This window comes from Nyctibius grandis, chromosome 10, assembly GCF_013368605.1.
Source record: "Nyctibius grandis isolate bNycGra1 chromosome 10, bNycGra1.pri, whole genome shotgun sequence".
Classification (NCBI taxonomy): domain Eukaryota; kingdom Metazoa; phylum Chordata; class Aves; order Nyctibiiformes; family Nyctibiidae; genus Nyctibius; species Nyctibius grandis.
In genome coordinates, this window is record NC_090667.1 from 11,185,148 (window position 1) to 11,213,114 (window position 27,967).

Genomic DNA, 27,967 nt, shown 5'->3' on the forward strand with positions numbered 1-27,967 from the left:
CTTCCAAAAATAGCAGCGTTTTGGTGGGAATTTTCTGCAAGTGCAGCACAGCCAAACCGTATGTCCAATTTTTCCAAGTTATGCCCTTTGCCAATTTGGCTTCCATTTTCCCTCCCCACTCCTTGCTGGCAGGAGTGCTTGTACAGCAAGGGCTTTTCTGCTGTATTAATGTCAGGTGTGCTTTGCTTTTGCTGATGTTACAAGACAAGGACAAGCCAGAATCAGAAACCCCCCTATGGAAAACCCAGAGAAGACTCTCTTGCTCAGAAAGGGGTGTAAATGATTTTCTTCACACCAGTCAAAGAAAAGTAAAGCTCACTAAATGCCTTTATGTTTCTAGAAAAGCCAGGAGGCAGAGCACAGCACAAAGGGCTGCACTAAATTGACCTGACAGTCACTGGAAGTGATTATGGTACCGTGACATTTCTAAACACGCCCATTAGCTACTTGAGGGTGGGGGTAAAGACAACTCTGTGGTCAAAGCCATTAGCTATGGGCGCATGAAAGACTCCCAGGGCCTCTCAGGCTGGTTATTTTTGCAAGGCACATTAGGGTTCCTTTTCCCCCCGTAGCAGCAGCACCGAAGGGCAGCTACAAGCAATCCCTCACACCACAAGGTTTGCAGCGGAGCATTGCATCTGTTCCTCAGGCACACGAACGCTCAGCTGCACCTTGGGCTGGCGGGGCACACATCATGCCACAGAAATCCTGCCTTTGAGCAACCAGTCCCAAACATCCCGGGAGGAAGCCAAGGCTGTCAATCAGCTTGATTTAACATGTGGAATTCAATTGTTATTTCCCTCTCTCTGGATGGCCCTTTGAGTTGCATGGGACAGGAAAAACAGCGTATGGGCAGTTCCTGGGGAGCCTCACACCACCCTCAGCCCTATGCCATGCTGGCCAGACCCCTTCCAAGAACAAGCATACTGCTGTGGGGTTGCTCCTAGCAGAAGCTGTGCGAGCAGGGTTGCTTAGCTGAAGTCCCCCACTAATGCCTTCTGGAGGGAGAGAGAATGGCTGAAGGGTTTAACACTCGCTGGGCACATTGCTAACAAATACAGATGTTTTAACGGACACGGTGCAGGCCAAGAACTTGCTATTGCTCAGATGGTTCAGGAGATAAGAGCTAAAGCACATGTATGCACACACATGTACTGGGAAAAAGCTCCTGCCATGCCAAAACCAGCATGGTTTTCGCTGAAGCCCACTGGCCTACCTGGCAGAAAGGGGATGATCCTTTGCTTGGGGTCCTTCTGCCCTCCTTCCATCGGAAACTTGTCCAGCATTTGCATCTAGAAAAGGAAATGCAAGAGAGATGATTAAAGTCAGTGATTAACTTGCACGACATGAGGCCACTCTCCCCAGGAGGTGAAGCCTGTTCTCCAAACCAGCAGTGTCCTAGACATCATTCACAGCACCATCAGCCAGGGTACAGTGACCTGCAGCACCAAGGGAAGTACATCCAAAGCAGTGCCAGAAGCACAAGATCTTAGTGTCATCTCCGCTATTTTCAAGACACTTCTCACCACTGATGTTGCTCATCACTATCATTCTGCTCAGCACAGATGATTTATGTAACCTGCATTTCTGCAACTATTAAGTTTCATCCTGATGGACCTTGGTCACTAGATCTCAGAAGCTCCTCAAAAAAGGCATATTTTAAGCTTATTAGCTCAAGCATAGCAAAGCACTGACACAGTTCCTGGACTACAGCTGACTTGGATTCACAGTACAGACTCATGTTTGCCTGAAAAAGGCCATAAAGTTACACGTCAAGTTTGGCGAACGCTTTGTGCTACCCAGGCTTTGAGGGATGAACATTTTATGGGATCTTCAGAATTAAAACAAATAATTTTCTGACTGATGCAACTGCACTTAGGATGTTTGGTCAGCAAAGAGAGGTGATAACCAGCTCCTGCTCTTGCTGGGTGCCTGCACTGGTGCTTCAGCACATGCACACAACTTCCTTGCAGCTGCTATGATGCTTAATACCAATGCCCTGGCAGGATCCATGTCCTCAGCATTTCCTTTACTTGGTCTTGCTGGAAAACACCATTTGGATTGGGCTTTGCACTTTACACAGAGCAGAAGAGGAGAAAGAGCATGCTCAGCCACCCATCCAACCTCTCAGATACTCCCTCCTTTGGAAGGAAGTGGAGGGAGGTACAAACTCTCTCGTTTTCTCTGGGGCATAGATCTGAACTCTGTTTCCCACCACCCGAAGAGCTCCCTGGTCCCCAGGGTATCTGAAATGGGTCTTGCCCTCTCCTACCAGAGCTATCGCACTCTGCATAAATAATTAAGCACTTATGGAAGCACTGGAGACAACCTGCCCAGGAAGTGTCCTGAGCACCTATAAAGTCTAAACAGCCATTCTACTCTGGCACAATTAATTTTTAAAGTATTTCATGCAAAAAGGAAACTATGCAACCACAGAGCCCGAGCCGTTCAACCCACGAGAGGCACCTGCAGGCAGCCCTCGCCCAGCCTGGCAGGACGGGCATCACCGAGCAGCCACATGCACAAGTCACGCTCCCTCCTGTAACATCGCAGCCCCTTCACCGTGGGGGGTCCATGCAGAGCCAAACTCCGGGGTCCCAACACCCCTTGGGGATGTGTCCCACCTGGCTCCTTGCTTTTCAAGGCTCTTGTTCTTTGGCACTTATTTTTCCACATGCTTTTTACAGGAGGTCTCTGCTCCTAGCTAAGGGCTGTGGGCTCCTCTACTGCTAGACACAAGCTTGTTTAAAGCACTGTAATGCTAAAGCTAAACCCTTCTTGTCGATACAGCCCTCTGCACCCCTGTACATGCAATACTCGCATTTTTTTTTCTTGGATCTCAAATGCACTAGGATAAAATTCTTGAGGTTTGGTGGAGAGGGAGCAGAAGGAAGGAGGTATTCTTCCTACATTTTGAGAAGGAATAAAAAACTCCCTCAACACTCCCAAAGACAACAGGAAAACCCAAAGAAGCTCTCAAATATTGTCTTCAAAATGAAAACAAGACAACTCAAAACCAAGATGACACTAAGCACAAATGGACCCTGTTTATAGCTCCTTCTCGAAAAAAGAATTTAAGGGTTTTTACAACAAAGAAAATTACTCCAGACTCAGCAATAACTGGGGACTATGGTGACGTTACCAGCAGCCACAAAGCGAGCCCGAGCACGGCAGAGGGAGGACTCGCCTCCCCGAGGCACTGCAGGCTCCCAGGGCAGCACCACTTCCCCAGCCTCCCTGCGCACGCAACACCCTCCTGTTCTTCCCTCAGTCCACAAGAATAAAGGATGACACCACATCCCTGTTACCCTGCGAAACAGCCGTGTTGTGCCACGGCAGAGAGGTGCCTCTGGCCCTGCTCTTCCTGTTGGGAAGAGCTCAGGGAAGCTTGTGACCAGCGAAGGGTGAGCAAAACAAGTCGCAAATGCCGCACATCTGATTGCTGTTAAGCAACGCAATACTTGAGTCACTGGAAGCTTTCCCCTCCTCTCAGTTTCGAACACGAGCTGAGGATCTCTCGCTCCCGGGAGCACCAAGAGCCTCCAAGGCACAAACGGTGCAAGCTCTGTTTTCTCCCGTATGCACGTGCCTGGACTGTGCCTCCGGCCAGATCTGCTGCCAGCCATGTGATCCCACCAAACCCGGCCAGAACTTCAGCCTAGAAGTTCTCCATTTCCTTTTGCTTGACTGAAAGTGCCTCTGGCAGCAGCTGCTCAGCGAGCAGGAGGCAGCATGGGGCCCCTCTCCCTGCAGCCACCCTGCTCCCCTCCAGCCCAGCCCGGAGCCACCAGCATCAGCCCAGCCAGACCAGATACCACATCGCCTGCCGTGGGTTGGTACCATTATGCGTGTGCACTCACAAGCTGCTATCTCTTCTCTTGCTGGAAGGAGGAAAAGAGGTTGCAAGGTGCCTGGAGGACCCTCTGGCTTGCACAGAAAGAGAAGGTGGGAAAGGAGCAAGACAGAGGGGTCGGTCCCACGGATCCCACCCAGCCTGGCTGCTACATCACGCAGCTCCGGAGAAGGCAGCAGCAAATACTAGTTCATCAGTTTTACTAGACATAAGCCTGTGGTTGAAGAACAGCTAAAAAAACCACTCCAAAGAAAACAATCCCAGCACCGGCTGTAACCATGGCAGGCAGTTTGCATTAGCAGGATACAAGAGCACACGTCTGCAGGAATCCAGTCCGTGGGTCACAGGCTGACGGCTGTTCCATAGCACTACACACTGTAAAGCTGCAGTAAGGAAAAGCACGGAGCAGTGATGGGAAAAGGTCAGCTCCAGAGCTGGGAGATGCTCCAGAGACCCAGAGGAAGCCAGCTGGCAGGTCTCTAGGTGTTGAGAAGCTCTGTACCCTTTCTGGTCCATCTTGTTCCTGCTGATTTTGCAGGACGGGGACTACGGCACAGGTTGTTAGAGTGCTCTTCCCCAGGAAAAGCAAGGAGAGCAGGCACAGCCCCGGAAAAGGGATGGAAAAAGGGTAAAAGTGCAGCAACCCCACAAGCCCTGGGAGAGGGATGCACAGAGAGGCATCAGAAGATGGTCTCCAGAAATGGAGGCATACCAGTGACGAGGCAGGGCAGGTTTTCCAGGAGAGCACCTTTCTCCCCGGCCTCGGCAGGGAAACGTGCTCCCTGGCAGGCAAGGAATTGTGGAAGGGAGACAGTCGGCACAGGGAGACTCCCACAAACCATGTCAGCAGCGAGGGTTTCCATCCAAGCTCCAAAGACGACTGCTCACATCACATTCCCAGAAGGGAGGACTTGCCCGGCCATCCAAGATCCCAGGGAGAGGGGCAGACGAGGCAGGTGGGAGGCAGATGGACACCCAGCCCCTCTGAGCACAGCTATCCCTGCGGAGCACGGGAGAGCACGGAGGGGCCAAGAGCCAGGCTGGCTCTCGGCAGTGCACTAAGCCAGGTCAGGGAGAAAAGTGAAGGGAACAAAGAAACAATAACCCTATTGTTTTTCCCCTTCCAAGATTATTTTAAAGTATTTGTGACAGAATCTTTTGGAAAAAAAAAAAAGGAGCGGATGCAGTTTAAAGCATTTTGGCATGCTTTTATTATGCAGGAAGCTGTTGTCTCACACTTTTCATCAACTCCTTTGCAGTAATGCTGGATGGGGGTGATCACACAGCTGCCGGGCACTGGCTCCCTAAGCCAGCACTGGGGCACCGATGCCGCAGCGGGGCCCCCCCCAGCAGCACGTCAGGACAGGGCACAGAGCCACGTCTACCCTGCTATTTCTCCACCACCAATTTATCTTATCAACTAGCTGTTTTTCTTATTAACCCAGAGACATCTGGGCAGCGAGTCTTTCTGGAGTGAGCCACAGCTGAAGGTCTGCGCACACGCGGGAGCACGCTGTCCCCACAGCCGAGCTGCCCATTAACAGGGCAGGCGATAACGCTGCGGGGCCACCCGGGGAGAAGGAGCCTTTCAAAACCAGCTTTGTATCAACAGCTAACACATTGGCAGACAGCTTCTTCATTAACAGGAAACTCCTCAGATAATATCCTAATTGAATCAATTAAGAGTGCTGCGGGTTGCAGGGGATCCTAAGGAGCGGGGACTGTACGTGCTCAGCAGTACTCCCGGGAAGGACAGCACTCAGGAAGGGCTTTGCCCAAAGAGAGCTGATGGTGTAATGCCAGAGGGAAAGGTCTGCTGGAGGAGCAGGGCCCCAGATCTAACAGCCTATGAGCAGGATCTATCGCTTCCCAGCCAGAATCAAACTCCAAGAAGTCTCTGCAAAAACACCCTCAAGGCAAGTGCCAGTAGGTAATAAGGTGTGTCATCACTTTGCTTCTTTTTCTCTGCTTTCTAAGTGCAAAAGTTCTCCACTCTAACACAGAAAGGTGAGAAAAAAAAATACTATTTTTCATTTAAATCTGATCTGGCGGAAAGAAAAATGTCAGGGTGAAATGGTAACCACAGAGGTCTTGCGTTCCCCCGATAACAATGAACCAGAAGGGCACGGGATTACTCCTGCAGCAAGTCCTCTGCAGCCGGGGGACTGTGGGATTTGCTTTTGTCAAGCTGCTCTAAAGCCCAGACTCCCCATTACTGAGTGTTGGGGCTTGCGTGGCACGTACCAGGGCTGCAGAAGAGAAAGCAGGTCTTTGCCAGCTTACGGAGGGGACGTTGGTTCACGTCACCAAACAGCAAGATATACCAGCATGGGCTGGGGCGTGATGAAATACCCAGGCAAGGTGAGCAAACCCTTCCACTCTTGCGCAACACCAGGAGCCGATGTCAGAGCCAGGCCGTGAGCCGTAATCACAGGCACAGGGTGAGGGAAGTTCCCCCTTCACTTACCGACAGGATTTGCTTTGGCTGTGTGATGGAGGTTCGCTGTAAAACCACATTCCTCCTTCCTGGTCTAGCAAGCTTGAGCTGACCTAACCCATGCCTCCACCAGACGCGTCCGTTACCCAGAGCAGAGCAGTCAGCTTTTGACACCACCCGAAGGGAAAAGGGGAAAAAAAAAAGGAGTTCAACAAAAGGCTTCAGAGTCTGGCTGAGCGTGCGGCAGCAGAATCACAGGAGACTCTTTGTGAGAGCAACAGTCTCCCCGCTGAGAGAAGGCAGCAGCTTGCCATGGGGGAAAGATGGGTCCGACCCAAGCCTGCTCTCATCCCACACTCCCAAACTCCCCGTTGGCCCCATCCCTCAGTGGGGCAAATGCCACAGGCAGCTGGGCACACCGTGTGCCCCACCGTCCCCATGGTGGTGGACTCCAGCTGGGGACATTCACAGGCACTGCTCACTCTGACCTCCATGCGCTGAGCAGGGCATTAGTCAGGTCTCCTCTTATGGGAAGAAGAATCTTCCTCCAAATTCGATCCACTGAGGGTCAGCATCCTACTGATCTCCAAACACAATGGGAAAGGGAAAAAGGTCCAGCAACCACCCACCATCCCGGCAGCACCCCGGCCCCACAGGGACGTGACAAGGGACACGGCTGCGCGCTGAGAAACAGAGACTTTGCAAACGTACTCCTGCAGATCAAAGCACCCTCGTGCCCCGGAGCCAGCTGATTCAGGGAATATCTGCCAAGCAGAGAGTCTGGGAAAGAGAATGACATATGGCAGCAGCTCACAGGCTGCTGATGATGTTTAGTCTCTTTGCGATCCTACAAGAAGCACCTTGCCTGCATCCATGTGGACTGTCTACAAGGAAATGGGGTGAAAACACAACAGCCCAGAAGACAGAAGGACCAACACAGAGCAACCTCAGGTCCCAAGTGTGGCGATACCGAGCTCAGGAGGTCAAGCCTGGGGAAGGACTCATTCTACTGGTGCGGCACCACGTAACGCCCGTTCAATGGCCAAAGCGAGTTGGTTGGCCAAAGGCAGCAACAGGAGCTGAAGGGCAGCAAAACCGAGTGGTTTCTTGGTGTCCACAGTTTCTCCCCAGTCCCTGCTTTTCTGGTGCAAGGGATGAGTTCAAGGGCATTTTACACATCACCAGGCAGAGGCAATCCTGACCTCCTCAGCACTAGGAAATGGCATGACAGAGGCTGGATTGTGAAAACCTGATGGAAAACCTTAAGCATCACTCAGCAATAGACAAAAAAGAATTAACTGAAGTCAGAGAAAAAAAGGGCTACACAAATTGGCAGCAGCTGCCACTGCAAGAGAAATTTCCTATGAAATCACAGGAAGCATTAGACAGAAGGAGACACTGGTGCTTGTGAATAGCTCACTGGCTTGGAGAGGGGAGCGGGCACGGGGCCAGGCAGGACACATCCGTCTGCCCACGCTTCCACCCCCAGCCCCGGGCAGCCCCAGGACCGAGCCACCGCCAGTTCTGTGCTACCCTGGGCTCTTGCTCATAAACCCCACAGACCCAACCCGGGGAGCCGGCAGGATCTGCCAGCACGTGGGGGCTTGGAAGACGTGGCAGCTTCACGTCCACAGGTTTGGTCCAAGCGCAATGGTCCTCCAAAAGCAACTGGGCAAAAAGCTTCCACTGCCAGGACGGGAGAGGTTTCCAGCCCGAGCACCCACTGATTCTCTGAGCAGAAACCTCAGCCACGCTCCTCTCCAGCTTAAGCAATCCAGATGATGATGGGCACTGCACGCTCCCCAGGGCCGCCGGGATTCCCAGCGAAGGAGGCACTCGGCCCAAGCACCTAACCCCTAAAAGCCTGTGTTAACCTCGGTGTAAGGAGCCTACTGTTTTATCATCCAGCCTCGAAACTTAAACCCCCACAAAGCACTAAAAGATTATCATGTTTGTTTATTAGTGATGAGAGGATGGGAGTTTCTGGTCGCCATCGCAACCAACACCATATGCTAATTGCAGCAGATGGGCGAAAGACAGAGTCGTGGAAGGAGAAAGAGAAACACCCTCATCTCCAGACACATCTCTCTCTGGTCAAGCCAGGCCCTGCCCCCGCAGAGATTTCTGTCTGTTCTGTGCTCATCTACAAAGTTTATTTCCAAGAGCATTAAAAAAAAAATCACGTTTTACAATGTTCAAAGTCAACATGTTTTCAAAAGCAACAAGAAGCTCTGGGTGCCCGCTCTGAGGCGCCCAGAAAGGAAGCAGAGGGTAGACAAAGCTGCACCTTCCCCAAACCCAGCTCTAGTAAGGCATCACGTGAGACACCCTGAGAAGGTGGGATCCAGAATCCTCACCCATTTTTGGATGGCCCAAACAACTCCCAAAAAGCACTGCCTGCTTCCTCTGCTTTTGTAAGCCTGTCAAGAATATTTTTGGGAGAGACTAAGGAGAGAGTTTAGTGTTTAAAAAAAGAAAAAGAAAACCTCAAATTCGGAGAAGAGCACCAAGCAATCTCCATTAACACAGCCTCCTCACAGAGCCGCTGATCCCTCTGTCTGCTTCTTGGGTGATTAAAATATATTGCTTTTTATGTTTGATTCATTGGTGCTGAATCCTGGAAGCCATAATTCTCTTTGCAGCACTTTACTAATCCATTTTCCACTTAATTTCTGATAATTGCAGCCTCTAGATTAGGCACTAGGCTGGGTAGGCAGGTCCCAGACTGCACCAATGAGCACTGAAAGCTGCAGCACTCCATGCAGGCACCAGGAGCAGAGCATTAACACCACCAAACAACCAGTACAGCATTCATAATTCACCACAGCGACCCAGCCATAGGAAATGACTCTTGCCGGTAGACATGCTTGGGAACAGAGCAGCAATACCCCGGGGTGACACGCTGGTCTGCGCCGCTTCCTCTTCCCCATCCCTTCCATGGGAACATCCCTCCAGCACAGCTGGGGCTGTGTCACGCTGGGAAGTTCCCTGGAAAGAGCAGGGAAGAGCTGTGCCACCTGCCCCAGCCTGGGGCCAAAGACCACAGAACCACCACCACAACCATTGCTGGAGCTGTCACCGCAGCAGCAGCCGTAGGGAAGCTGCAATGACAGTTCATATTCCCCTACATCCTCCTCTCTAGCATCCCAAAGTAGGTCTCCCCTAAAGACTGGGAAGTCACGAGATTTTGTTTCTGTTGTGGAAATGGAAACAACAGTGGAGAAATACCAACGCGTTCACTCTATTTCATGTGTCGAGCAGCTGAGGTGCAGCAAGGGAGAGGGCTGTGCTCAAACACTCCAACCAGATCTAGTTTCAGATCTAACACTGTTCTTCACACCAAGTGGCAACCTTCAGTCAAGCGTTTCAGTGACCACTCATAGACAGACTTCATGGGCATGCCACCCCACTCCGAGCTGCACACTTGCCAAAGACTCAGGATGACTCGTCCCTAGCTTCTCCCCCAAATAGCTCATGACCCAATTTCTCTTCAACCCCTCTCTTCCTAAAACCTTCCCCACTCCAGATGAGGAGAAGCAGACCAGTGTACATTCTTTCCCTGAAATTAATGCAAAGTTTTAAATCTGTGGCAGGCCCAAACATGATGAGATAAAGGAGGAGGCATCTGAGCTACAGGCAGGACTGCAAAAGGTGCAGTCCTACCACTTGGGAGAGTGCTGCTGGTCATAAACACCAGCTCATGACCCCTGTCTTGCATCAGACTTCTTGCTAACTGTTTATTTTCCCTGCTGTTCCTTCCCTAAACACAAACCCCATCTTCCAAGCAAGCACAGTCAGCAGAAAGGCCCATGTGGAGAAACTTTTCTCTCCACGCAAGGGACGATTTCATTCTGCTCGAGTTCATGGTGGTATGCATCAAGAGTAGCTCAACGGCAGCCAGTGCAATTACACAGGTGGAAAACGAGACACTGTAAACCCGCGAGGTTTAACTGCCAAAACCAGGGTCTCCATATGAAACAGATATGCCTTAGTCCTCAGCATGATCATGTTCCTTTCCATAGAGCTCTCTGTCTAGCAGAGACAGAAGCTGAGCGAACCCTGGAGCTCAGACCAGACAGCCCCATGGACAGCACGAACCAGCCCAGCTCCTGCGTGAACCCACCAGCATCCCCACCCCACCTCCTTCTGCACCAGCAGAACGTCTCCCTCATAGAGCATGCTGGCCTTGTATTCCTCCATCAAGTCCAACCATCAACCTGGCACTGCCAAGTCCACCACTAAACCATGTCCCTAAGTACCACACCTACATGTCTTTTAAGTACCTCCAGGGATGGTGACTCCACTACTTCCCTGGGCAGCCTGTTCCAATGCTTGACAACCCTTTTGGTGAAGAAATTTTTCTTCATATCCGACCTAAACCTCCCCCGGCACAACTTGAGGCCGTTTCCTCTCGTCCTATCATTTGTTACTTGGGAGAAGAAACAACACCTGCCTCGCTACAACCTCCTTTCAGGTAGTTGTGGAGAGCGATAAGGTCTCTCCTCAGTCTGACTCAGAGCACTTCTGAGTTCGGCGAGTCCTTGCCAGAGGGCCGGAGCTCGCCAGGAGTCTCCGCCTATTGCAAAACCAGGACACTGCCGTTAAGTGATGTCTGATGGAGGAGACTGGCCTTGCGGCTCATGGAAGAGTTAATGCACTTAACTGGAAGGGTTGTACGAGCACCGAGCAGCGGAGCTGGGGTATGGGGAGCCTTTGGGACTGCATAAAGCAAGGTGCAACGCAACTCCAGCGAGGACACCGTCCTAACCTGGGACATCTGCCCTTTCCAAGGGCCTGGAGCCAGCGAACACAGCGGCACCGTGGAGGAGCCCCAGCAGCAGGCAAAGTGCAGCAACCCTGCTGCTTTCTGTGCATTTAAACACGAGAACGCAGACTTCACACAAAATTCAACCCACACTACAAGCTTTGAACTGCACCTGCTTTTTCAGGACCCAGCCAGGACCGAGGGAGAGCAAGCAATGCCAAGGTTTTCCAGCATAACTAAACCCCTAAGAAGTACGAACCCTGACAGCACCTGAATCTTAGAGCTCTTCTCTAAGTGTAATCTCACCACAGAGATATGGAGAGAGGAAACCTGAAAAGCCTCTGGTCAAATTCACCGACTGGTAAAAAACCACCATGGTTTTTGGGGCTTAAAGCAGTACCTGTTGGCAGGTGGAAAGCAGTCGCCCCCAGACGGGAACCTCGGAGTTCCCTGGGAACTTTCCAACAGGACTTTTTTATTTCCTGGAGGTGGGTGGAGAGGTGGGAAGGGGAGAGGAGGGGAACTGGAAAACGCTGATTTGCCAAGAAGAAAGATCAGCAGAAGAGTATCCATTTCGATTAATGTTTCAATTTGGACGGTAAAACCTAACCACTAAAATTAAAAGGATTTTTTAAATGTTTTAAGTGACTCATCAAGGGGAAAGCTTTTTTATAAAAAAATTAATAGTGAAAAACCAAGAGAACGTTTTACACATACTGAACTGAGTTTCTTTCTTTGCTAAAATTTAAACATTAACTTTCCTCCCAACTTAGGACAAGGAAACCTCACCGTTTTGAAGAGCTGCACAGCTTCCCAGCTGGCTTGGCACTCTGCATGGCCAAACACAAAGCCTTCTTCAGTGATCATTTCATCAGCCATTTCCAGCATGTATGTGTGCAGTTAAAAAATAAAGGACTGCAACTTTCTGTTGACTGAGATTGGGTGAGAACTCCAGGATTCTGGGTCCCTACCAGAGGTGCTAGTAGTTTCCACCCCCAGTGCTCCCTGGAAGAGGGGCAATGCCTGCTGCCAGCAGTGGCTCTACAGGCAGAAACTCTCAGACAGGGAAGGAAGACCCAGAACTTAATCTTCTAAAAAACAACATTTCCTCCATTGTCCACCTGCCTGAGAGTGAAGTTGCGCAATATAGCTGAACCAACTGAACATTCACCTGCAGCACAAGACAAGGAGAGGTCTCTCCTCCGCCCTCGTCCTCCTCATTCCTGGCCCTCACGGAGCCACTCCAAGCCCATAGGGAATATGAGCTGGTTTGCTGCCAGCTTGGGGAGGGGGGATCAGCCCCAGAGGGGTCCCAAACCTCTTTGAACCCAAACCGCTCGCCAAGGGAGGCATTTCTCAATGTCTGCTATGATAAAATATCATCTTCTTCTCTGAAAAGGTCAACCATCAGGCCACAGCTCATGGTAAGTGATCAGCAAGCTGAACTTGCAGAGGAAAATGGGAGCGCAAGGAATTCTCCATAAGGTGCGTAACAGCACCTTGCATATTAAAATACATCTGGTTTGGCCAATTTAATATGGTATCAGCACCGAAAAATAGCATTCAAATGAAAGCTTTTTCTTGCCCAAACTCTAAATATTCTATCAAAGGCAGTATTAAAACAATAAATCCACCAACCTTAATTACACCTCCCAAGCCTAATCTCTGAGATCTAATTTCCACACTGCCAGGTAAAGACAGCCATAAACATAATTTGTAGTTCCCTGCTCAGTGCCTCACCCCCTTTGCAATGGCCTCAAGATATGGCACCAGTAAGGCAGAAAGGCTCAGGGAGGTGGAATTAAGACAGGGAAAATGCTGGCTCTCCTCATGCCACCAGAACACAAGGAAGACCATTGTTCATGTAGGTTATTGCTTGCATTGCAATGCCAGATAACACCGGAATATAAAAGTTACCATAAAACAGGGTGTAGAGCAGCATCCCACAGCCTGGGGATGTGTGGAAGCCCCGAGGTGATGGGAAGATGAGCAGAAGGGGTACCATGCATCCAGCAGCACTGCAACGTCCCCGTGGCGATGGAGAAGCAAAGCCTCAGCCGCTGGCAGGAAAACCACAGAGTCACCATGGCACCACGGCGGGCACAGACCGGCTGCCGGAGCCCCACAGCATCCACCCGCTGGCACCACATCATGTTTTCCCCTCTCCATTTTCTAGTTAATGAGGTCCCCCTCCCCGCTGCGGCCGGCTGGAAGGCATGAATCACGGAGGAAGGGCAGATCCTGCACACCCATCCTTCTCTCCCTGCCAGGTCTCCCCTAGTCCAGCCGACGGAGCGGCCTCACTGCAGCTGGCACACACCTGCCTTCCTCGTCCCTCCCACAGGACACCGGCCACATGCCCAGGAAAAGTCTGTGCTGGATCCTAGGGATGGGAACGAGGAGCCAGGCAAGCCTCAGGGCAGAGAGCATATAGAAGAAGGGGAAAAAAAAACATGCAAGGAAAGTAAGAGGAAAGGAGCATCACTTCTGGGACAGAGCAGAGCGCTGGGAAGGAAGAGCAGGCAGATAAATTCTTCACTTGTCCCCAGGCCCACTGGGACCCCAAGGAGATCACTACAGAGGTCTACACCTCACTTTGCAAGGGGACTCCAAGACTGCAATATGTCCTTCACCAAAAGCGCTTTCCATGGCCGGCGCAGGAGCGGTGATTTACAGCACCGTGGTAGACCCGCGACAGCCTGATGTAATCGAATGAAAGGCACAGAAAAAGTGAGAAATCAGGACTGCGGAAAAACACGTCGTTCCTTCAGCTTTATCACCTCCCTCTGCAAGGGCAGGACAAGCCCAGAACCACCATCTCTGTCTCTCCCAGCTCTTATTTCCATCTCTCACTCACCATAAAACTGCACAGATGCTTCCACTTCTTAGATGCCCACGCTACGCGTGTGGCACACGCTATGGCAGTACTATATTGTACAGATTTAGTGATGTAAATGGGTCCTGGACATTTTACTAAAAATCCAGTGCTCTGAGTTACAGGCTCCTCTGCACTGATTTACTGCTATCAATCCTCAAGCAGCATCAGTCAGCTTGAAACTGGCTCATTTCGGATCCAGGGCTGCTGCCACACAGTATAAATTTCAGGTCTTTCCACCAGAAAACTGAGCTGCATTAGATTGATTAAGAGCACGGCGGAGACACTAGGGCTCATGTCAGCCCAGACCCACACAAACCTCATCAAACCCTCCCGGCCACAACTGGCTCCAGGCAGATACCCGCAGCGGGGCCCTGGGCACATCCCCAGAGACCCAGTCCTCAGGCAGCGGGCAGGAGTGGGGCTGCCAGTGAGCTCCTGCCCTCCTGGGGATCCTGCTCAGCCCTCCCAGAAGCGGGGCAGCTGAATCTCCAGGGCTTTTTCTTTAAGTAGCTGGGGAGTGGAAGGGCATTAGCTCACCGCTGAGCCAGAGAGAAAGGTGTAACCGATCACCTCGTGTTACAGGACAACTTTTAAACACCACATTACCAAAAGTCTCACCAAATAAAACCACACCAGATTATCAGCAAGAGAACTTAGCTCCGTCCCTGAGGCGTCAATACTGTTTTAATCCCCCCATCCTTCTGCCTCCCCCCTCCACATGTTCTGCTCAGCACAGGCTCCCCTCTGGATCGCACCCACCACGCAATGCTTCACGTGGGACGTACTTCCCCCAGGGCTGGGAGGCAAAGGCTGCGAATGCTGTCTCCTCCGGCTGCTCTGCCAGGTTTCCAGAGGGAAGGAGACCAGGGAGTGCCAACAGGGATGAATGCACGGAGTGTGGGCTCAGGAGTGTGGGCCACCTTCACCACGGGGCCACCACGGCAGCGCCAGGCGATGAGCCTGGGAACAAGAAGGGACCATCTGATGGGAGCAGTCAGAGATGTGAGCCAGGAGGTGAGCGGGAGCCCTCAGGGCTCACAGCAAACCAGCAGCAAGAAGCAAAATTGCTCCAGAGGCAAGAGGGAGGATTGCAGAAACCTGGCGAGGGTGCAGATGCAGCCTGCGGAGCTGCACGCTCGGAGCAAAGGGAGAGGGCAAACGCTGGCCATCAGCTTGGAACAAACCTAACATCATCAAGCACTGTTATGAGCAGCTGCCTGAGAAAAGCTTTAGCTATGAGAATCAAAAACAATTTCCATCGCAGACACATGTGCTGCCCGGTGCCGGCACGCTCGCCCCAGGTGTACGCTGGCCCGGGGAACTTTCATCTGACACCGGCTCTCCGGGAGGACGAGTTGCCATGTCCCAGCGGCAGGCACGGCTGTCAGCAGCTCACAGCCCCGCTCGGCTGCCAGGCACAGAACGCAGCAGCTCGTCCGGGTGCCAGCTAGAGCCAATTATAACTCCACTGACCTGCCTTGGCTCTAGCACGCACGGGAATGCGCTGGCTCCTGGCTGCCAAATGCTGGAAAGCTATAAATGGGAGACATTTGGAGAGAGAAAAAATTAAGGAGCCAACTTTTAACTAGGCTGAAGTGCATAGGACTGTACGTGTTCTTTGTAGAGGGAGAGAGGAAGAGAATGATGAAGATTTTTGATGCACTGCTGGAAAAATACCAGCTGTTTCTTCTCCAGAGACAGAGGTAGTCCTTATTTAATGGAGAGTGGTTCTTCTCTTGAGCTAGATTATGGCAATTCACCTCTTCTATACTTCTGCATACTGCACTTAAGCTCATGGCTCTCAGTGCAGTCTGGGCACGGAAGAAAAAATAGCTGCTGGTGCCTTGTAGAAGGAACCTCACTGTAGGAAGCTGTAGGATTTTTCTTGTGCTTGGTCACGCAAGGGCCTCTCTTTCATGATCCAGCTGTCTAAGAGTGAGATCCTGGTGATTTATTTTTGTGGCAGGGTGCAACCACAAAGTACATTGCACACGCAACTGTGCAGAATTTTGCTGAACTCCATAAACCCTGGAGAAAAAAAGAAATCCCCAAACTGTTGAAATAAGATTCCTGTTACGAAATCGCTATCGAAAGAGCCCTGTTTACAATCCCTGGATACAAAAAGACATCCATCTCCCTCAGCCGCAGCACGGCCGAGCTGCCTTAGGGCTTTTTCATCAAAGAGGCCACCAGGACCAGGCGTGACCCAGAAGAGGGGTGACATCCAAGCGGTGCCTCGGCTTGCGCTCCCACCTGAAGGAGCCTTGTGCTGTTTGGGACATGTTACTCGGCACGCCTACTCTTTGCTTTCCACATCTGGAGACTTAAGATAACACTTACTTCACCTTTGTGAACTGTGTGCCCTGCCAGGAGCCCAGCTTAAAGAGCAGAGGAGGAGGAGGGGGAGGAGGAGGAGTGCAGGCGGAGGAAGGGGAGCCCAGGTCTCGCAGTACTGGGAGCAACGCATGAGGCTCATCTTAATTTTTCAAGAGTCCAACTGCCTGAAACAGGCTGATGAGAACAATTCTTCTCTATGTGCCAGCTAGTGTCTTCCGAGCCCGTTTTAATGTAGTGTTTTATTTAAAACCAGCCTGAATTAGTAAGATACTGACTTTCTCCCCCTCTCCCTGTCTTTGCCTGGCAGCTGCACGTACACACCAGGTGAAGAACCCTCTCCAGAAGAGCTAATCTGTCTTCCACATTGAGACGACATGCACAGACCATTGCCTTTTGCCAATTTTCTCATAAAAGTAGGCACCACTTCAAGAGCCTATTTTTTTTGTGTGTGTGTTACACACAAAGCTGTTGGCCGAGGGCTGCAGGACTCTCTCCAAGATGTCATCGCTCCAGGTGGGTCAAAGATGAAAGTTTCCAGCTAAGAACCTGAAGGATTTGTTAAACATATGGACAAACAAGGGACTGGGAAACACACTCGATGCGCACGCAGAAAGGAGTGGGGGACAGAGCCAGAGCCATTTTTAAGGTTGTTTAAAATTCTCAATTTTTCTGTCTCTGAATCGTGCAGCAAGCACGCTTACTCCAGCCTACGTCACATCTCCATCCCTTGGCTCAAAAGTAAACCTCTGTGCAGATGAGCAGCCACGCAGCATCATCCTCTCCTACAGCCTTCAGCTGGGACAAGGGCTGAAGGAAAGGTTTCTGACTGCAAGAGGAAAAGTCCCCAGGAAGGGCAGTCCTGAATAGCAACTTGATTTTTAAGGGCTTGCAGCTGCCTGCCAGAGGAGAAGCTACTGCTTCAGTGGTGAGAAGGCAGGACACAGCATGAACAGCAAAGCCTGCTCCAAGAGGGAGGTTTGAGACCTGGCTCCATCACAGCTCACTTTGTGACCAATGGGATCTGCTCCCAACTGCGGGGACACGAGCCTTGCTGTCCAGGACACAAAACAAGACAGAACTGAAAAGAGCCAGGCAAAGACTCCTGGTCGAGGAGAGGGTGGCTGCAGCTGAAAGGCAGAGGAGGCTGAGGACATGGAGCAGGGCTCCTGCCCGGGGATTGGTAATAGCGTGGAAAGTGTAAAAGGGTCGGGTTTGGGTGTAAGGATGGTTTAGGAGCATAGCGAGATAACAGTGGCTCTTGGTCACATGAAGACTTGAAACGACTACCATCCTGCCCGATGAGCTCATAATTACAGAGCTGGGAAAAAATGTTTCTTTTTGGGGGTTTCCATAAAAAACACAAAACACAAGCCAGTATCTGTTCTCCAACCAACTCTATCGCTCCTTACCGCCAATGGTTTCAAGAGGATCCTTCCAAGAGACTTGTTAACCCTCTCCCAAGTGATGCATCTGACATGATCCAGTGGAGCCCTGCAGTCACTGCACGACTCTTCCCCCGCTGGCAGGGCTGGAAGCATCTCGCAGGCACGCAAGACCCTGATCCTCTATCTCTGTCCACCGGAGACAGCCACTCACATATCTGATTACCAACTTCCATGCCAGCTAACGTTTCCAGCGTACCTGCCAGCCCCAATTAGTGTCCGGAATACAACTGGCATCCTTGCAAGCATCAATCTTATTGCCTTTATTTCTTGGGAACAGCATCCATCTGCTCCCAATAGCTCACATCTGGCATAATGAGTGTTACAAAAGAGCCTCAGTCCTATTTGAAGGAAAATATTCCTCCAGCCAAGAGATTCATGCAGAACTCAGTTTAGTATTTGTAGTTACAAATTTACTACGAATCATATAGTTACCCGAGGCTTCAAACTTCAGAATTACAATTTTATCTAGGGTTTGTTTTTTAATCCCTAAAAAGTTGCTCTTATGTAAATCGCCGTGTGACACAAAACATTTACAGAGAAAGCAAGAGGAGAGGTGGTAGGAACCTGGGCACAGAGGATCTGCTCAGCAAAAACGCTCCTGAGCGCTGCCCAGGTTGCTGAAGGTTTCCTGCTGCAATGAGCAGTGTATAGGAGGTGGAGGTGTTCCTCAGCTTAAGCATTCCCTTCGCAATTTCACTGCCTGGCACGGCATGCTGAGCCTTCCTGTGATGGCCCCAGAGCAGGAAAGGGTATGACCCGCGTGCTTCCCGAGGGATGAGGGCCACCACTTCATCTGCTCAAAGCACTGGACCAGGACCACAAGGAAGCAGTCTGTGCCTCGTGCTGGGACACACAAGCTGAATGGCGAAATGAGTGTTGGTCACTAGCCTTTAGAGAGGAGGTGACAATCTCCTGCGTGACAGCAGATGGCCCATGGTGTGGTCAATGGAATGAAAACAGGTAATTAGGCAGAAAGAGGAGGTCTTGCCACCCTTGGAAGAGAAAAGCAGGGTGGTGCTTGGAAAGGCTGCTACAGCAATGAGCTGTAAACCAGGACTTGTGCAGAAGAGGGCCAGCCTCGGGTATCAATAACAGCCAAAGGGAAGAGCTCTGGAAGTTCACAGTATTCAGACAAAACCTTGAACGCTCCCAGCCAGTAAGAGCGGTGTTACTGCGACCAGCAAGATGGCTTTCGACATTCCCCATTTCCAGTACGGGGAATGCGATGGTCTGATGTCTCTGCATCCAGACACGGGCAGAGACCAGCACTGGGCAAACTCCAGGCTTCACCCCTGTTTCAGCTGAGCTGGCGGTTTGTGTTTTGAGTGCCATTCCTGCCCGGCTGGGGAGGGAAGGACACTTTGCCCTCTGGTTGCAGTGGGAGCAGGCCAGCCGGCAAGGCTGTCAGTACTAAGCGTGCAAGTGTTTTACTTGGCCCTACTCCTAAAATAATTGTTTGGTCACAATGGAAGGTGACAAGCGATTCAGCTGTGGCCCCACAGGGAATATCAGGAGAAAATCCCCAACCACTCCCACAACCATGCCTGGGCTGCTCTGAACTGCAGCATCACATCAGCCCGGGGGTCAGCCCCCAACCAGCCCTCACTCCTGCCCCAAGAAGTTCTTCTCCCCTCTCCGTTTGGATCAAACGGCTTCCTTGTCCTCCTGCCTGGGCTTAGCAGGAGGGTCACTGACAGCAAAAGAGGGTGTACCAACCTTCACCCGAATGTGGCCAGAGCTGCTATTGAAAAAACAAAATCCTGCTCAGCTTCTGGCAGGAGCATGGGAAGTGCTGCCAGAATCACTGGGAACAGAGATATTAAATTAACAAATATCTTTACCCAAACATGCATGTACTGTGATTGCTCAAGGCCGTAAGTATGAATAAATTTGGATGGATTTTCACCGGATAACATGAAAGACAGATTCTTGACACAGGGCTCACCTGTGACTCAAGTTTCCAATTCTTTCTCCAACGCATCAAAATGATCATCCGAACTGGACCCGGGAAAAATACTTTTCCCTCTTACTATGTTTTCAGAAGTAGCCGAACCATTTTAGCCAATGAGTTATTTTATGGGTTTTTGTTTTTTTGTTTTTTTTTTTTTTTTTAATAACCAGAGGCATGAATAATTTCCAGCATGGAAAATTTCTGCCTGAAGAGCTAAAATTGGCATAGAATCATCCAACAGTCATACAATAAAGGCCTCCAGCAACGGCAACAGTCAGTGGTACCAAGCCTACCTAGAGCATTTTTTTCCACTGTGCTAAGAGGATCTGTTTCACTCCTCGTCTTTCAATCCAATTTCCACTGTACTGCACCACAAGTTTAAAATAAGGACACCAGGAAGCATGTGCGATAAGAGGGAAGGAAGGGAAAAACCACAATTTCATTCATTCTTTCAACAGAGCCAAAAAGGAGTGGTTACTTTTTTTTTTTTAAAGAAAAAGCTGCAGGGAACAGGGAAGGAGGGAGATGTTTGCTTCAAACCTTCCCATCTGCACCATTTTTTATATATATATATATATATATAAAAAGCATCTCTGCCTCTAAAGGTGCTCCAGGGTGTTCTGTAGAGCCAGTTTGAGTCTCTGGCTCCAGACAGTCTCAGTGATGACACTTTCCATCTAGGAGCGTGCACAGCTCCAGCCAAGATGGAAAGGGAGGAAGAGAGGAAGGACGGCCACTATTTCCCTACATGTCCTTCCCCACGAGGAGCAAGGCAGCCCAGGGAAAACAGCACAGCTAGAGGCATTGGTTTATCACATATAAACCCCAAAAGACTGTGGCCCCCCTTGCAGCAAATGACAGCATGAGCTTGGCCACCACCTTGGAGCACCAGCGAAGACAAGATGCTGTGAAGAAGGAAGCACTGAGCTCTGTTTCCTCCCAGCCCTGGCTGCTGCCCAACAGCTGTTCCCTGTTTATTTACTTCAATATTTCCTTGGTTACACAAGCAGCTGCACACAGCTTAACCCCTGCCTGCACCAGCAGCCACCCATGCCACCCTACCTTACCTTGCCCAGCACAATGCTGGAGGACAGCAGCATGGGGCAGGGTAAGGACACCCAGGGTCTTGCCGAAGCTGGGCTCTCTCTGGCTGGCCAGGGCTTACTCAACGTGGTCACCCTTATGGCCACGTCCATGGCTCTGCAGAAGGTGCCTCGTTGGGCAGAGGACGGGGCACCATCGACATGAGCAGCTGCCTCGCACAACTCCAGGCTTCGCAGGCTGACCTGAAGCCAGCTGACCAGCTGAACCTGGGAAAGCAATCTGGATTCCCATGGGCTTGCCCTTTCAAATACAGCATATAGTGATGCTCAGCTTCATGGGAGCAGGTCGCTGGAGGCAGGGGGTGCCCAGCTCCTCTCCTCTCCCAGTCCCACGCACAGGCCAGGTGGGACGTGCCAGTGACTCTTCTGGTAGCTGCTGGTGGTCCATAGATCACTTCGTGCATTTTCCTTTCTCATCTGCACCGAGTCTGTTCCAGCAGCTCAGTTTGTGTTTTGGCTCACAAAGCTCAGCCAGACCCCTTGGCTCATCTCCACCAAGGAGGGGGTGGAAAACACCCTTTGCCTGCTCGCCTAGAACACCGGCTTCAGTTTTCTGCAACCCAGCCTGTCCCAATTGCCTTTCCAGCCTCCTCCCTCCCTCCTGGCTCCATTTTCTTCCCGGCTCCCCCCTGCACCAGGAGGTAATTGCTAAAGCAGCTGCTGTCAGCTGCCCTCCGGGCTGGCAGTGCACCGCACCAGGCATCTCCCCTGTTCCCCGAAACACCAGCCAGCGGGACATGGACCCAGGGAATCGGCACCTTTCAGCAGCAGCCCTGTTCTGCTGTGACAGCAGCTGGGAAAGGCACAGTATTAGCTCTGCAGGAATGGAATTTGGGCCTAACTTTAACAAATTCCCCCCGACAAAGCAAACAAAGAACGCCAACAAAAACCCCACCACTTGCACAGATTTCTGTTGCAGGAATTCAAACCCACCTACGCAGCCTTGTGCACATTTAGTCCAGACTCTAAGACCAGGACATGCAAAAGTCCCAGGGTGTCCCCATTGATGCGCAAGAGGCACTGGAGCAAAGATTCCAGCTTTTGAGGTTGCCTTGTTCTTGCTTTTTTCAGGGATTTGTGTTTAAGTTTCCCCAGATCAGAACATTTTCTAGTAGATTACAAAAGGCACGCTAAGTGTAAGGCAGAGACCACGCTTCTCAACTGACCACAGCTTTTGACCCTCCGAAGTCAAAAACCCAAGCACTGGTGAAATGCTTACCTGCAGGTCAAAGAACTTGCTGTACCGTCGGTATATGACTTCTGTGGACCCATTGGACCAGGTGACTTTGATGATGTACACCTGCGTGGAACAGAGGAAGAAATCAGAGAGGAGTGACCCAACAACCCGCACTATAACCCAAACCCTGCTAAAGCTGCCAACGCAGCCCCCACGGCTGGGCGTCAATCCGGGAAGCTCATGGAACCACTTAAAGTCATTTCAGCAATAGTAGAAAATATGTAAAATTAAATTATTAAGCTCTACTGCTGCAATTTAACTGCCTACTAAATGCTTATTGATAGTTGTGAACTAAGACAGCTCCCTATCCCTAAACAGGGGCATACATCGAATGTGAAAGGGCACTTCTACGTAAAAACACAGTTGAAGTCTCTCCAGAAACAGTCACATTATGAGTTAATAACTATGCCTTGGCCATCCCATCTACGGCTGCAGCATCAAATTTGATGTCGAGATCCCACAACCGCAGCCCGCGGTGCACCGCACCACACACCACCGCCAGCCTGGGTTCTGGGGCTGGGCTTGCAGGAACTCAAACGCCCAAGGTCCGAAACTCTGTCTGCTCTTCCATAAGCAGCTCTGAAGTTTTGCTTACTCAAACTTGCTGGGGTGCAAATTACTCTCCTGTTCCTGAAAATGCGACACAATCAGTCCTAGTAATTGTAGGTTATTGCAGGACCATATGACCAGGATTTTATTGGTGATGAATGCAAAAAAAAAAAACCCACAACCCCACCCCATTTTTTTATTCTTCTATGAAAGACAACAAGCAAATATCAGAGTTGGGCAATTACTTATCTAATGTCCTCACTTGTTGCTCGCAGAAACCAAAGATGACCCTTGACGAGACGCCAGTGTAACACTCAAGTGATGCAAACCTCAGCCTTCATTAATTGATAACAGATTGACCACGCAGAATGAGGGCATGTTCATTTTTTTCTTTTAACTTTCACATCCTGCTTATTTCCACCACAAAGTCAAGTATCGATTGACTGAAGCAGGAACAAAACATTCAGAAGCTCAGGTGAACAGACCTGCCAGAACTCCAGTTAACATAATGAAGTGTGAAGGCTCTTAGGATGGTGAAGTTTTGGTATTTAAAACAGAATCCCTCAAGAGTTTTACAAGGTTTCCCACAGAGACGCACATTTTTCCAGATACTGGAATGTGACCAACATCCCAGCCCAATACCGAAACTCAAACACCAGGAGACTCAAACGTATAGCACAACACTAAATTATTTGAGCTCATCAAACCTATTTGAATGCCGTACTAAAAATCTAATCGAAAAGTCACTCTGCTGCTCAGAGGGCTGACGCAGCATGACCTACCAAGGTAAGGAGACTCCTGGGGAACGACAAACTCTTCACAGCAGAATCACTTCCAAATTAAGCTGGAAGAAGAGGCAGTGAGATGAAGCAAGTTCAGTACCTTCAACGCATCAGTTCCATGAACACTTTTCTTAAGCCAGATGAGCAGCCCAAACACAGCTGTGACTGCTTTGCTGACTTGCAGTGAGCTGGCTGGGGGTCACAGGCACCACCACCCTCTCCCAGACAAAATCCGAATCGCTCAGCTTCACCTCACAGGCCTTATTCAGCTAACCACAATTCTCTCCTTTCCATTCACAAATCCTTTTTTTGAGCTGAAGGACCTGCACTTTCTGCATAGTAACACAAGGAAGACGGAGAGCTCCTGCAAGACAGCATCTGCAGCAGCTGTGGAGACCTGGATGGACCATGATTTGCTACAAGGGAGGCACAGACACTGTGCTTACCTATCACCAAACATGGCTCGACATGTACTCTGCGTTGGGTCAGGCACAATATCCATTCAAGAACATGTTTCTAGACCTCAACAGGTCAGGGATGACTTGGCTGACCATAGTTTGCAACGAAAACCTGCAAAGTTGCCTGACGTGGCCTCTGAAGTATTTGAGAACATCCATACGGTCACCACCATACCATCAGCAAACTAAGCGTTAACTTGACGCTAAGTAAGCATCCAAGCTGCCTTTACCCTCACCCCAGGACTTACCAGCAGGCCAGCATGAGCTCATTTTGGTTGGAAGCTCAGCTGATATCCCAGCTTTCTTACCAGTCTACAGGACTTTACGGGGTTATATCACTGCTGGCTGCCTGCCTGGAGAAAGCCTTCCACTGGGGCAGGAGGAAGAGCCAACTTTTCTTCATTGTTTATTCCTATCCTGCCTTTATTTGGAGTCAACAGCTTATTAGACTGGGATTTTAATCAGGATGTGGATTTGCTCAAGCCAAAATGAATTCAAAGCTCTTAAGGGTAATAAAGCCATGAGATTTGAGGGCACACCACACTTTATTATACCCTTTGCAATTGAGGGAAGGAGCATTTCTCCCAACAGATGAGCTCACTCCTATTTTGCTGAAATGCAGATCTCCCTGGAGTCTGGATAACGGTTTCTTGCACATCCCATCTGAACAGCAGAAAGGTCTCCAGGGGTATCTCCTCACCTACTAGTGGAAAGCAGAAAAGATGGGGAAGCCCACAGGAATGGGAGCTCCTCAGTGTCTATAAAAACACTGTCTCAGTAAAGATGGCTTCCTCTCTCCTTGTGAATATCCCTCCTTCTTCACTCTGACGCCCCATCCCACCAGGGTATTCTGTTGGCCAAAACCATCAGATCTTGGTCTCTGCCAACACCTAATCCAGTCCCTGCTGACACCAGAAAGCATAACTCAGGTGCTCTCCTCAACTGACAACAAAAGTGCAGATTTTGAAAAGGATGAACAGCGCAGTCGGCCACACAGCGACGGTCTTCACAGGGACTGGAGATGATGAGGCACCAAGCTCCCACAGGCACTCACCCATCCCTTTCTCAGGTGCTTTTGGAAGACACTTTAAATGATCAAGACAGTTTTGAAAACATTGCACTTGGTCTGAAGTTTCCCCTCCTGGCCTGGCACTGCACCATGCCTTCCCAGGAGAACCCACCACGGAGCAGCAGCCTGAACAAACCCCATTTTGTCCTGGTAGGAGCCACCCCATCACCTGCTCCCACAACCCTCAGTCCTGCAGAGGCTGCTCCAAGGACGGGCTTTTTCCCAGCCCGGCTGTGTGGGTGAGGGCATGTGGAAACAGTTATTTCATGGGCGTTCTCCAGCTCCGATTTCTATGGTCCTTCAAAGAAATAACACAGAGAAACCACCAGCAGGCCCCTTTCCATGGAAAGAGCGAGGGGATCTCCTGGGGCTCCAGCTGGTGCTGCCTCAGGGACGTGCACCCACGGGGAACACCTCTGGGAATGGGGGGACCGCCGCCGCTCAGATCCTGCTCCGCCATTTCCTTGAGGGGTGGGGAGAGTTGGGCAGATGGCACGGAGGTGGCGGGTGGCCAGATCCAGGAGGGGGGCTCTGCAACCCCATCACGTGGGATGGGCCCCTGGCCAAAACCAACAGGCAGAGCTATCTAAATATTTACAGCCCTTCTCGGGCCAACAGCGGGGTCTGCACCGTGGAGGGAACTAGCTGACTCGGTAAAACCCAGGAACCAGCGCTCCCCTCCCTCCAGAAAGGACGCCTCACCCTGCCCCGCTCCCAGCCCGATAGCCTCCATCCCTTGCTCCGCTCCAGCCTACATTGGCTCCAGCCTACGATGCTGCACACGCGTCATGTCAAACTCCACAGCTAGGTCTGATGTCTGAAGGCAACAGGCCAAGCTGAGCTTTGGAACAGGCAGAAATCACTGGGGCTCAACCCTCCTTAGCTTCATTTCAGACACAGGTCAGGGGAGCACAGCTGAAATTCATGTCCGTGCTTCTGAAATCCTTCAGATGCAGCTCATGGCATTTGTCCTACTAGAGCAACATGCAGAGGAGGGGTACAGAGCCTTCAGAGTCACACAAATACACTCAAAATCCTGCTTTTGGGATTAAAAGAGCCCCATGCACGAACCCTCAGCCCCCCATCATCCCTCTCCCAGCTGCCAGCTCCCCTGCCCTCGTGCCATGAAACAGCAGGCCCACACTGCAGAAAGCCCATGTTACGGAGCAGGAGGAGTTCCCGGCGGGACAACCTTGCCAGAGCCTCAGCAAAGATCAAAGCAAGGAAACTAGACCTGCCCTCTGCTCCCAGGGGGCTTTTCATGGCAGGTGCAGAGGCCCCAGCACAGTTTCGGAGGTGCAGGTGGATGTTGTTTAATGCTGGAGGAGAGGAGCACTTCACATAAACGCCAAACACTCCCCGTGCTCCTGTCCCTTGAAGGGCAGGAGTGCATCAGATCCTTCACAGAAAACGGAAACCTGCAGATGCAAAAGGCTGAACTCCAACAGACACCATGGGGATTTGGTTCCCAAACTCCCTGGGTTCCTCAGACTCCCTACATTACAAGTATTGGCCACATACCAACTACTTAAAAATTACCATTCGAGAAGTTTACCATCAGGACCTCCATCACCCAGGATTCTCCTCGGTCACATTTGAAAGCGAGTGTCTTAAACAGAAATATAAAGATGGAAAAAATGGCCCCAGGGATCTTGCAGCCCACCCTGCCGGGCATCGTGAGCTTGGTCCCCACGGCATCCCTGCCACCGCTCTCCCCTCCCCAGCATCTCTGGAGAAGCAGCTCGGAGGGAGAATGGGCCAGTGGAAAGCGGGGCTGAAAACATTCATAAGGGAAATCTCAAAAAACGCTAAAAGAAACGCAAATGGCACCTGGCCAACCGTAACAGAGCTGTCAGCGAGAGCTGCCAGTCAGCCCGCATGGCAGCAAGGGCTCTGCAGCCCCGGGGGAGACACGCAGGCAACCCACAGCAGGTGACCACTGAAGGGAGATCCAGGACATCCCTCCCGGGCAGGACAGCACCCCAGGCAGGGCACGAGCTCCCATGTCAGGCATCAGCAGAAGAGCAGGGCAGCTGAAGGAGCCAGCTCAGATGCACATCCAGAGTGGTTGGAGTCGCTGGGAGAAGAGCGCGAGAACAGGGGGGATGAAAGCCAGCCCAGATTATCTCTATCTGAAAGGGCAGCCAGACATTTAATTTTTTTTTTTCCTCTTGAAGAAACGAAGTAGCAAGCATAAGCCCTGGGAGCTGTCAGACCCCAGAAGTATTTTTCCAGGGACTGATAAAGAGCCTTGGTGCTGCAGACAGCAATGGCTCCTGGCAACTTCCACTGCTCAAATGGACCGAGGACTCTGCAGCCCTTCACAAGCCCTCAGTCTTGCACCTTCCCCAAGAGGAACGTTGTCCCATAAAACAATGTGGCCAGAGAGAGGAGATGATTCAAGCAGCTGACTTGAGGCAATGGAATTAAGAACAGATACTAAAAAAACAAAACCAGAAAAGAGTTTCCCGTTCTTGAAACATGAGGCCGTGTGACCTCCTAGAAGAATCACTTCTGGACTCCTTGCATAAACACAGTATGGACATGCACAAAACACAACCCTGGAAGCAGCCTGGACAGCTTAAAATCGAGGAGGAAAAAGGCAGACTGAAGTTGCAGGAAAACCTAGAGCTACAGTTTCGGCCTCTCTCCTCCCACAGCAGTTTTCCCAAGTCTTCCAAGGAGACTTGCAAGGTGTCCTGGCTGTGGGGGCACAGATAAAGCCCACATATAAGGCTTTGGGAAGAGGGTAGCTGCTGGCTGCCCTGCGAGCTGTCTGCCTGGCACCTAGCACGTTGCTGAACGAGGCAGATCCACCCCGAGCTCAGCACCATCCAGCTACACCAGCTCAAGCCCAGGAGCAGCACACCCACACTGCCACAGCCCTGCAAGTCAACAACCTGCCAGCAGCCCTCCCCGGCACGGCACAGCCCTCCCTGGGTGGCTCTGCAGCAATCCCGGAGCTTCCCAGTCCTGCAGCATCGCTGCGCCCAAAGCTCCTGCACACCGAGACCGTCCCGTGTCGACAGCAGCCACACGTGAACGACGACAGGGTGGAAGGCAACGCCATGGTCACTTGGAAGGAGACCTCCATGGGGCTGCA

The 27,967-nt window shown here is 51.1% G+C and overlaps 1 protein-coding gene across 1 annotated transcript in view; it reads right to left on the minus strand.

Moving 5' to 3' along the window:
- Window positions 1-27,967, minus strand: part of SH3PXD2B (SH3 and PX domains 2B) — a 79,471-nt gene that overhangs the window by 44,624 nt on the left and 6,880 nt on the right. Inside the window, exons 2-3 of the mRNA XM_068408775.1 lie at window positions 21,989-22,069; window positions 1,217-1,292 (exon numbers count right to left, since the gene is read on the minus strand). Coding sequence (XP_068264876.1) covers window positions 1,217-1,292; window positions 21,989-22,069 — 157 coding nt within the window. The remainder of the gene's footprint in view (window positions 1-1,216; window positions 1,293-21,988; window positions 22,070-27,967) is intronic.